General features: G+C 41.0%; 1 protein-coding gene across 1 annotated transcript; it reads right to left on the bottom strand.

The window, feature by feature from the left end:
* Window positions 1–1,077: 1,077 nt before the first annotated feature.
* Window positions 1,078–11,486, bottom strand: SLC30A3 (solute carrier family 30 member 3). Its single transcript, XM_025167880.2, has 7 exons — window positions 11,186–11,486; window positions 10,731–10,877; window positions 6,663–6,816; window positions 5,579–5,783; window positions 4,449–4,554; window positions 2,210–2,344; window positions 1,078–1,490 (listed from the first exon to the last, which is right to left on the bottom strand). Exons 1-7 carry the CDS (start codon window positions 11,334–11,336, stop codon window positions 1,345–1,347), a joined length of 1,044 nt encoding a protein of 347 aa, XP_025023648.1. The 5' UTR covers window positions 11,337–11,486; the 3' UTR covers window positions 1,078–1,344.
* Between the last annotated feature and the right edge of the window lie 847 nt (window positions 11,487–12,333).

The following is a 12,333-nucleotide window of genomic DNA, read 5'->3' as shown; positions in this document are numbered from 1 at the left end:
GCTGCTGAGGTTTGCCTGCCGGTTGAAAAGCAGATGCAATGACCTTAATGTTCAGTAAGCTGTGATGAACACAGGAGAGGAAGAAGCCTCTGGCTATAACATTTTTTCCATGCCTCCCACAATCTTCCCTGAATCTTGAAAATGGGTAATAACTGTAGCCTTCCAAGCCAGATGGTTCTTCAGGCACCCTCTCATTTTGTATTTATATTCTCACACATGCTTACATCCAAGTCATGAGACTGAAGCCTGCACCTAATTCTTTTTTTCTTGTTCAACCCAATATAACATCAAACAGTTGGAGAATCTACACTTCTGCTCCTCCAAGTAAGGCTCGGGTCACCATAACTTGTAAGTGAATACAGCATCCAGGCTGTCATAGCATGTGGGGTCTATGTGTTTTGTGGTCAGGTTTGGTGGTTATTTAGATAAAAAACCTCCAGGGAACACCAGACTTGGGAACATGAAAAAACATCTTGAAAAGAGGCAAGGGTAGACATTTCTATACTGCTGCCAAGATGACATAGATGTGTCCATGGAGTCACCAGGAGGTGAGTCTGATTCAAATGAGAATTGACTTTTTAAAGCTTGGTTTAGGGAGCAAAACTCTGCAAATGTCAACTTTTCTCCAGGAAAAGGAATAAGGATAATCAGCTGGGGTGGGGGTGGGGGTGGGGGTGGGGGTGGCAAGATCAATGGGATAGAAGACATTTTTGTGGATAATTTTGTTGCTCTTTTGTTCTGCAAGCAAAATTGGGCTTGCTCTACTTTCTCAGTATTAGTCACAATAGGAAGGAGAGTGGAATAATGTTGCTCCACACATGCTTAGATGATTCACATCCATTATGAAATTTTTGTTGCTGCTGCAACACATGCAAACACAGAGATGGTCACAATAAAAGGCCTGAACAAGCACCAGGTTACCCAAGACTGAAAACACAACAGCTTTTCATCTCAGAGCAAATGGGGAGAGTGTTACAGGTGCTTAAAGGCCTTGCCACCACATCCCCATTTCTGTTGGATTTGCACATTGACACACTTAGCAAATGAACATGGGAAGCAGTTGTGCCCCCACCTGACTGGAATATGATATAAAGAGGCAAGGCTGAGCCTGAAACGGATGCTCAACCACCATCAACTCTTCTATGGAGGCCTCCCTGGCTGGGCAGACAATTACCCCTGGTGCTCTGCCACTTCCTGCATATGCTGGTTGAACATGCATTGAGAGGAGGCTTTTGCTGTGAATGGCAAAACAGACTGGTCCCTGCTTCTGGCCCAGGATATCCAGGCACCTCCTGGGACTGGCAGTTGAAGAGAAAAGAAAGGCAGAGCAGAGTAGCACTGCCCTTAGTCCTGTGGGTCCTGGCACTGGCAGCAGGTGGCCATGTCGTCCAGGTAGCGCTCCACCTGAATGGTGCATGAGAAGAAGCCAAACTTGCTCTGTAGCAGGGCTGTGGCTTCTTGTAGCACAGCCTCCATGTCAGCATTGGATTCTGGAAGCAAAGGTCAAAGTAGGGTCAGTTGTAAACCAATTCAGACTATCTCATACATCCCCTACATCTGGTGGAATATTGTGGAATAGCAGGAGAAAGAAAAGCTACTATTTGTAGGATCCAGGCCAGAGTAGTAGAGATCCTATTTTGTATCCTGAGTTCAATCCTCTGCATCTTCAAGTAAGACTACAAAAGAATTTTCTGAAAGAGCTCAAGGCAGCACAGGCTTGGAATAAGATATCAAGGGTTCCATTCTATAACTGGGCAGGGCCAGGAATCATCAAGGGGTGGTTGAAAGTTTTAAAGGTAAAATGGGGGTCTTATGCATCTGTAACAAGATTTAAGATACCTTCAGAACTTGAAAAAGACTCTCTAAAGTCTTCAGATGTTTGGTTCTCCCAGAGGGCTTTGGAGGCAATAGCAACAACAGCAATAATACCAATACCACCACCACATCCACCCACATTAGGAGAAAAAATCTTGAAGGCTCTGTCCTGTGTGTTCTTGGTTGTGCCATTTTTAAAAACTCTGTGGGTCTCCTCCACTTTCTTCTCCTTTCTCTTCCCAGGGTCCAGAAATGTGCTTCTGCCATAATCTCTGTATTTTTAAGCCTTTATCCTCCTATTCTTGTTAACCAAGTCTGAAAGCCCATGAGAGATTGCAGGTTTCCTACAGGGGCTACAAGCTGCAGTCTCAGAATGGAGAAAGAAAGTACTCACCAACAGCTACATGTACAGTCACAACGTGATGGCTCAGAGTTAGAGCCCAAAGATGCAGATTATGGGCATCCTTCACACCTTTGACAGACAGCAGTGTTTCCTTAACTGCTTGGAACTCCACACCTCGTGGTGCCCCTAAAAGACGGAAAGAAATAGCATATGCTTAACTGCCCACTTCAATCCCCATTTACAAGCCTCCAATCCCTGCCTGAATTGCTCAAAGTGACTGTCTCTTATGTAATCCAAACCTACCATAAGGCAGTCATTTTAGGTAGCAGACCCTGGGAAGAAGCCACAAGATGCAGGAGAAGAGAGCTGTCTTCTATGCAATTTCCCCTGAGCTAAGGAAATGGAAGTGCCTAAGGAAAAGGAACTGCCTAACCAACTATCCAACTCAGTATGGGGACATTATTCCAAGACCAGTCTTGAGAAAACAGTTCCACTTATTTTTCTACTTGAATTTTGAGAGGAGTAGTATACATCATTTTATTTCTTCCTCTTGATCAGAAAATCCCCTTTGCCAGCTCTGCTCCTCTCCAATGGAGGGCATATTCACTTTCTAGATTTATAAGTTGCACTGAGCCTTGACTCAGTTAAAGTTTGTTGAATAAGCCCAAAGTGGGTTGGTTCACACAATACATTGAAACTCAATAAAGGATTAATGAGTGCATGTACAATGCTATCTAACATACTCATGTGGTTGTATATGGCTCTTTAAGCAAAGACTAGAGGTTACCTGAGACTCAGAGCATCCAGCATTGTTGAACTGTGGAAACTAGAAATCTTTGTTTCAAATTCTGGTTTCCATGAACCAACAATGGTGGTTGCTATAGTTTGGATAGCACAACAAGCCTCAGGTATGTTACTGCCTCTATTTAAAGAGTTGTGACTCATGCACATTTTAACAGAGATCCCATAAGCATAGCCTGTGTGTTCCAATTGCGGTAATCATAAGTGTGAGCTGGGAAAGCATTTCAGTAGGGTATCATCATCTGTGATGGCCCTCTTATCTAAAAGAGCCTTTCCTGAACAGAGGGATACTGATGCTGTTGCTAGTCTAAAAGCCATTATACAACTCTTGGTTTCTTACTACAGTTTGAAGAGAGACAAGGCTAGTAGTCAGATTCCTGGTGTTTCCTTGAAACCCAAGCCATAAGTGAGCCTCCCTCATCCTGATATGGGCTCCTAGCAGTTTCCAGTAAATTGCATAACACTTTCAGGATCTTTAGCTTAATCATGCCATCTGCAAGGTGGATCGACTCAGTTACAGTAGCAATGGGTACACCACTGGAAGACCTGAAAGATCAGGTTAGGGACAGATCATTATGGATAAAAGCTATCTATGTGGTTGCTAAGAGTTGGCACTGACTCGATGGCACATAATCCAATCAAATGTCATCTAAGTACAAGCATGAGTGGTAAGTACAAGCAGGACTTGAGCCAAATCCAGACAACTGTAAGAGGAGACCTTGAGAAACTTCAAGGTTTGCAGAAGGACAAAGCATTTTTTAAAATTTAAATGGACAAACCAACTATAGAACTGAACAGCAAGGACTGAATATTCTTTGGTACCACAGAATATCAAATGCCAGGTGGAAAATTAAAAACAGGAAGCAGGAATAGACTGCCAGTTTGACTGCTTTGCAGCCTATAATATCTAGCAGCAGATATACTTGCCAAGAACCCTAAAGTGGAGCATTTCAACTGGGCTCTGTGCAACACCCATGCAACATTTTGCTACAGATCCGACTGGAAATAATCCCACACTGTACAGTAACTAACTGTAGGTAGTTGATCATCATCAGGATAATTTCTTAATTGTTATTACTTTGATCAATGCAGACCCTGCTTTGGTCATTTTCTTATTGCTAAAGTCTTAGTGGTCAATTTCTATGCATTTGCCACTTGGTCTTGAGGCAGGAGATCTGTGGGCCAACCTATGACCAGGCCCTCCAGTGGTTTCTCGTTTCTTCACCTTTTGATATACATAACTAAAGAGATTTCTGTCATTATTTTCCTCCTCAAAATACTTAAGGAAATCTCCTTCAGTCTTGCCACCATTCCCCACAGCTTTAAATGCATTTATACCATCCACTTACACTATTAATTATACAAAAAGCATTGTTAATTTTATTGTAGAAAATTATTAACAATTATCTGCAAGAATCATTCTAGAATTTTTTTTAAAAATTCCATCCCCTCCATATTGTAGCCCTTGCAGCTGTGAAATGCAGCTTACCTTCCATGAGTACTCGAAAGACATCACGAAGGATGGTTAAAGTGGAGCCCAACACAAAGACTGAGAAGAGGAAAGTACTCACTGGATCAGCAATCTTATATTGGGGCTGCAAAAAGAAGGAAAGGGAATGGCAGGCAGTACGAAGCATCCTGCTACTTCCCCACCTCCCAATTCTCACACCCTGAGTTGGTTTTGCAAGGGAAAAGGATGAGAAGTCACATCAAACCCCATTATCTCCTATAGCCAAGGTTCTCAGTAGAGTGTTCATGAACTCTGATCTTCATTAACCTTGTTATATCTGAGCTATAAAAATCCAGATGACCACTAGATGGCTGCCATTCTGATGGACTCGTAGCCCAGATAGAGTACAGTAGGCCTAAACTTTGTGTGCAGACAATTCCTCTGGAAGTAACCAGGTTCTCTATGCTACACTGCAATTTTATTTTATGGTTATTTTAATTTTGTTTAAAAATATTTTGCTCTCTTCAAAAATGCATACATCATTAAATTGATTGGTACGTTTGTTTTCTTTTAGATTATCTTTAGGCAAATTGATATTCTGCGACTGGCCAGCCAACCATGGCTGCACATTTTGTGAGAGTAGCCTTAAAATTCCAAAAGCGCCCACTGCTTCACACTACCAGAAACAGTTGTCATTATATGTCAATAAGTAATTGTACTCAGAAGCTCCTCCTTTTCCCAACTGGTCTGGATAGGAACTTGGTATCTCTTCCACTGAACAGTTGCATGTACAGGAAATGAAATGGAGGCAGCTTTTGGAAGAAAAATGTATCTTCTTCTTCTAACAATTAGACACCTACATCTCTGTTTCCCTGAGCCTGATCTCCCAGTCAGACCTACCATTAGGGCAAAGGCATCTGGCCAACCATAGGTTCTTTTGCAATGTTAGAGGAAGGGCTATCTCTTCCATCAGCTGTTCTATATTTATCTCCTTGGTGACCTCAGTTGTGCTGGGATTCCATAGCTGTTTTTCTACACAGCTACACCTTCAGGCTGGTGGGGAAGGAATGGAAGTAATGGCGGGAGATGCTGGATCCTCATTCAGAAAGCAAGAGAAAGAAAAATGTCTGATTTGTATTAAATAGGCATCATACCCTGGTCCTTCATACCTTGAAGTAGATGACAGTGGCAGCCACAAAGACCCCAATGCTTTGAAGCAGGTCCCCCACCACATGTACAAAAGCCGCTCGGACACTGGTGTTGCTATGGGTGGGAATGGAGGGGCCACAGGTGCTCTCCTCAATCTGTTCATAGCCCCCTGTGCTGAGTCCATGACTGTGTGCAGAACCTGACTGATGCAGAAGGTAGGCCATGCTGTGGAGAGTTATAAGAATGATAAATAAGTCATGTTTGTTTGTACTTCTCACCAAACAATCCTAAAAATCTCATCCATTTCAGCAAACCCTATAGTTGCTGATCCTTCACCAATTTTCCTGTTCCTTCACCAATTGTTGGTACAGACATTGGACTGGCATAGGTATCATATTCACACTGGTGATACTGTTTAATTACAAAGTAGTCAAAAGCTATATAAGAGAAGGAAACCTCCTCTGCTTCTTTTCCTGTTTCACTTGTTATCACAGTGCTCAAGGGGCAACCCAAAATATAGCAGCTACAGTATGGATCCTTATGGGCATCTCCTAATCAGTGCTTTTAGGAGGACAGCCAAGTGAAGTAGCAAATCTCTCAGACATGGACACATTTTATTTTCATACATAGTTATTTATCTAATATTTTAGAACTGCTCTGCAGGAAGCAAGACAGGCTAAGAGAAATATCACTGCCATAGGATCAGCAATGGTTTCCATGTTATCTCCAGCATCTTGGGGGATTAAAAGACGACAACTTTGGAAGAAGACATTTTGTAAAAATCACTAGTAGAGGGAAGTGGATTATGGAAAAATCAGATCAAACGTCCATCTTATCTAGAGGTTTCTTTCCAACCAAACCAGCCAAATAATTCTGGAACTATCAACAAAACCCCAAAAATGCAGTGGCGCCTTAAAGAGAAATTGAATGAGTCTCTTATGACCATGAACAGGGCCTGCCTGCTCATGCACAGGTTGCCCTCAACATGCAACAGAAGCTAGCTTGTTGTACAATGGGTCGCACATGGACACTCTACCCAATCATTAAATTTGCCTCCTCACAGAGTTAATATTCAACTATTTCCCCCATCCCAGTATTCCTTACATGATGTTCACTCCCACTGCACAGGCTGAAGTGCCCAGCATCGCAGAGGCTTCAATCTCATAGTCGTTGCTGATTATGCGGGCTGAAGCTAGGTAGACCAGCACTCCTGTAACAATCCAGATAGAGAGGACAGAAGCCAAGGCACCCAGCGTTTCTGTGAGGAAGAAGAGAGCTGCTGTTCAGGTTCCCTGATTATCTCAGCAATTTTCTTCTTGTTCTTTCTGCAAGCTGCTCAGGGAACAGTAGTGTAGCCTGGCACCCACTTCACACCTCAAGGGCAAGGCTTGGACCTCATCTTGGGCCTGTTCAAAATTATTTGGGGAAAATTTTGGGAGAACATACAAGCTGATTTAAATTTTCACATTGGCCCTTTCCCTACTTGCAATTTAGAGCTGTTTTATAGTGCCCTGACAACCACCATGTTCTCCTTAGATCATTTCCATGCATCTTTTAGTATCACCCAACCATCACGCCAAAATAACAGTGATGTACACAGGCTTTATATCACTTCTACAATGGCTGGGTAATGCTATGAAGACAGTATAAACCACAAGTATGGAAATGACCATGGCATGGCAACATTCATTTCATCACTAGTTGAAGATTTAAACAGCCTTATGTTGTGATTTCCCTCTTTAAACTTACATTCTCTAATCAGGTGTATTTAATGAACAATGGCACTTATAAGCTAATGCTCAAGATTTTAAATCTGGGTTTCAACAATACATGGAATGAGAACTGCCTGATGTACAAACTAGATTCAGAAGAGGCAGGAGCACTTGAGTTTACATTGCTAATATCTAATAGATAACAGAAAAGGCAAAGAAGCTCCAAAAGGACAACTGTTTTGGCATTTTTATTATGCTCAGGCTTTTAACTGTATAATCCACAACAAACTGTATATATACCTTAAAAATATGGGTGCATTCAGCCATCTTGCCTGGCTATTGAAGAATTTATTTGATAAAATAATTTTTTTTAAAAAAAGAATTTATTTGATGTCTAGACAGCAACAGTTAGAACAGAATAGGGAGCAAGTAAATGGTTCAAAATTGGGAAAGGAGTACACCAAGGTACTAGATTTTATTTAACTTACATGCAGAATATATCATGAGAAATGCTGGACCAGATTAAATAGAAATTGGAATTCAAATTGTTGGGAGAAACATCAACAGCTTTAGATATGCTGATGATACTTTGAGGTCTTGAAGTGAGGAAGACATCAGGAATCTCTTGTTAAAGGTGAAAAAAGAGACTCCAAAAGCTGACTTGCTTCTCAATATAAAAAAAACCCTAAGATTATGTCAACAGACAATACTAACACAGTGCAAATATGTAGAGAAGTTGTAGCATATTATTTTCCTAGGCTCAAAAATTCACAGGGATGGTGACTATAGCCATGAAATCAAGAGATATAACTTCCTTGGGAGAAAGACAAGTCTAGGCAAAATACTAATGTGAAAAGACAACAAAGGTCTGCATTATCAAGTCCATGGTTCTCCAGCTATAATATATGTCTATGAAAGCTGGACTATAAAAATTGATTGAGAATACCTTGGGTGACAAGAACACATAATTCAACAGCAGAGGAAGTAAAACCACACTGATCACTGGACACACATTAATAACACAGTTAATGTTGAAATAGTTTGGATATGCAATGTGAAAAGACCTTTCTCACATTGGAGAAATCCTGATACTTGGAAAAATCAAACTCAGTAAGAAAAGAGGCTGACAGAAAATAAGGTGGCTAGATATTATCACTGCTACAACTATGTGCTTGCAAGAACTCAAATAAGCAGTTGTTAACAGTCTTAGAGAAGCCACGACTGAGTCCCCAAACTGCAATAGGGTACATTGACATCAGTTCTACCCTATTCATGACACACAAGTTGGTGGATGATGTGCCAAAAAGGGACAACACCAAAAACCAGAGGAGAAAATCATTCTGAGGGCCTGTAATAGGCACACTCCCACATTTGGGCAACATGTTTCAGTAAGGAGCTATAATAGAAATAGGATATGGATCTGTGAGGAAGCCAAGTTTATGATGGCATTGTTTTGTGTTAACAAAAAGAATGGGGAATAATGTGGAAATAGCATTTGCTATAAAACTAATTGGGTGATACTGAGCCCATCCATTTTGTTCAACCTATAAAGGTGATGTGAGTTAAAATAGTTTTCTTCAGCTTTAGCTTTAAATCCTGCATTTCAGGATAACAAGTCTCCCATGCAGCTTATAAGTATTCCAAACAATTGTAAATAAAAACAAAATAACCATTATTTAATTACAAACAACCAAACTTCTAGGATCTTTCCTGTAGGGAAACTGATGGTAATGGTTTTGTGGGTGGCTGAAAAGAATCCAGCAGCTGTGATGGTGGATCTCTTGCCTTCCTTCCTTTTCCTTTCCTCATCAAAGATGATATGACTGCCTACCCCGAGAAGTTCTTTAGACTTCTAATTGCCAACAGATTACTGGCTGGGGAATTCCGGGAGTTGAAGTCCATACTTCTTAAACCTGCTGAGGTTGAGAAACACTGACCTAGACAAATGGTTGAAGGAAGGAAAGGGAAAGAGAACTGTAGGGAAGTCTTAGACAACGGACAAATACATCTCACAGAAAGCTATTTTCAAATGTTCAAAATAGGCAGCCCTGAAAATGGATGCTGGAGAATATTCCTGCTTGGTTTCTTTTGATCTTCATAAAACATCTAAAAAGGAAAGTAGATAGATTTACCTTCTTTTATCTTCAGTCAGTCATTCTGCTTCCTTACTCCCTCCCCTCTTGGAGCTATTTGCATGTAGCATTCAGAAAGCCTCTTAAACTCCTTACTATGAGGCTTGAAAAGCTCAAGCCTTAATCTAGGGGAGGGCCCAACCTTTGAAAAACTGTAATTTAAGAAGTATTGCTACATTCGAATTCAGCAACTATAACATAGTGTAGGTCCTATTAGATCTTCAGAGACCTTTATTCACAGTGCACATAAGTCCACACTGCTTTTTCTAAGCATTTTGCCTTAGATATCTGCTTTGAAATGGTACAAAAGGGAGAAGTCCATCCTTCTAGTCTTTCAAACACACATTTCTTTTGGAGATGCATCACATGTGTTCAAATGCTGTTTTTTTTTTTTAATTGGTGTAATTATTTTATGGATAAATGGAGAGAAGCAAAGGGACAATAGGAAAAAAGCACCCACAGAGTAGGCAGTACACATATATTGAGTCACTGTATTGATTAGAGAGAAGCTCTTTTTTTAAAGAAGGTCTTTATCCCAGACTTCATACATGGGGGAGCAATACTCACAAAAGGATGTTTCAGATAGATTTCTGTTAGAATTCAAGGAAGTAGAACAAATTTAAATATAATCCAAAAAGTTGTTTCACTTATTTGCTGGGCTATTAACTTCAATAGATAAGACAGAGAAAAACAACTCTGGCACAGGGTATAATGAGAAGGAAGGAATACAGTGAACATTCTGTCCCAAGCCAATCCCAGTCTTAAAAAGAATCTGATCAGAGGAAAATCTTAAACCACAAGATCAGAAGGATTATCCTTCAGAATTCATTCATGCTGTCAACGGGTTAGTGCGAACACCCCTCAGATGTAGCACAAGTGAAACCAGGGACAAGGGTGCTGTTGTCTAAATGCGGTTTTTTTAATGAACAGAAAAAGCTTAAGTCAAAACCAAAAATCTGGTACAGTTTTCTAGAAATGTAAATTCCATTCAGACTTTTCTGTAGAAGGCCAACCCACAGTTACTCTAATGTCCACTCTAGCCTCTTCAGGCAAAATGGTAACCCTAATTCGCAAGCCATGTGCTGAAAGCCATGTGCACATGCTTAGTAATGCAACCATCTCCCCTCAGCTCTGATTGCTGGGTAAACAAATTTTCCTAGGTTGTATGTCAATTTGTGGAGAACGGCTCCAGCTTCTAGTGTAAAAAATATGCTTCAGCTTTCTGCTAATATCAGGGAAGGGATCTAGCCTGTTTGAATGATGTGGGTTGGGTAGTTATACTACAGGAATGCTATAGCTTTAGTCAATCAGCTATTGAGAGAACCTACCTGAGCGGTGCCAGCCAAAGCTCATGGTCTTGGTGGCTGGGCGAGTAGAGACCCAGAGTGAAAAGAGGCTGACGCCCATGCTGCCCATGTCTGTCAACAGGTGGGCTGCATCTGTCATGATGGCCAGGCTGTGTGCCAGGTATCCACCTGGAAGGCAAGCAGAAAGGCCTCAGGGGCCCTCAAAGGCAGAGGTGGAGACAGATCAGTTAAAACCTAGCGCATGCACAACTTGCTAAACTGGTTGATAAGATAACCTTGGTTTTTGGGGGAGGTGTCGCCTCATGTATTGTGCAGAGAGAGGCCTTTTAGTTACTTTATGGTTTAATGAGTTGGGTGAACCCAGTAAATGGGTTAATTCAATAACCAGGTTAAGTGTGTTTAGGTGAATCCAGATGATTAATAAATTAATAAATAGATGGGGCAGATCTTCTATTATACCTTTTGACAAAACTGACCTATGACTTCTCCAACCATGAAGAGAAAGCAGACCAGACAGGCAATACTGAGTTTCCGCCGAGCCTGGAGTTTCTGTTGACTTTGACTGGGGGAGCATGGCCCAAGGTGGCAATGGGGGACCACACAGGGTTCCATCTTGAGACCCACCATGGATATATTTGCATGGCCATTCTCTGAGGGCAGGTTGGAAAAGACATCTTGAGAACCTGCAAACAGACTGAAAAAAACATTGGGCCATCAGAAGAAACCTGCATCTGGGTCAGATGCCAAAGTCCAGATATCTTCCAGATGTTGCAGTGGTGTTAATCCAGATATCCTGCAAGAATAGAAAAATAGTATGGCAAATGGAGTATGAAGGCTTGAGCAGAAATCATGAAGATGCAGCCCATTGGATTCTGATGAGAACAGTAAAGATATAGGTTCACATTTATAAAATTCTAGAATACCTGATAAAAACCAACAGCACCATCTAGAAGCTCCATAACATTAGATTCCTGCTGGGAATAAATATTTTGGATTTTTATACAATCTACTTTCCCAGTTCAGTCCCTTTTTCACAATAGCCACTTGCCTGAACTGTTTGCTTTTCTATTATTTAAATTCAACCTATGGAATCATTCTTACTGATTTTTTACTGGAGTCACTCAGCAATTACACTCAGAAAAGAAGTTTATTTTGCAATTTGTGAACTCATTTAAAAAGCCAGCATGCTCTGGACTCAAATTCCCATTAATGTATACACCATAGCCCAGTGTTTGAACCCTTTTAGAAATTACATTTCTGAAACCCAAGTCTCTTCTCAAACAAGATGCAATGATCTGCCTTAAACAAGCCCCTGTGACTGTATTTTATTATTTCTTTTGCCTGGACTACATGTAACAAGCTCTCGGTTTTATGGAGAAATAGCTGTGCCAATTGGGCCCAAGAACAAACCACAAGCAAATGAGCAGAGCAGAGCAGCACACATTGACTGCACAACAGTTTAACCTGTTGACAGAATCAATCTGTTTTATGAGATTGTATAATGCACGGAACAATCAACTAGCTAAAGGGACAGGTTTGTATACCACACTAACCCACTCTCCAATCCATCCATCCACACATACATATACAAGCCATCTTATAAGTGATAATGTTCTACAAACAC

This window comes from Python bivittatus, unplaced genomic scaffold (genome assembly GCF_059951505.1).
Source record: "Python bivittatus isolate LINGU-HERP-01145 unplaced genomic scaffold, Pbiv_v1 ctg000690_np1212, whole genome shotgun sequence".
Taxonomy (NCBI): domain Eukaryota; kingdom Metazoa; phylum Chordata; class Lepidosauria; order Squamata; family Pythonidae; genus Python; species Python bivittatus.
Note: the sequence above shows the minus strand (reverse complement) of the source record. Positions and strands in the feature narration are given on the sequence as shown.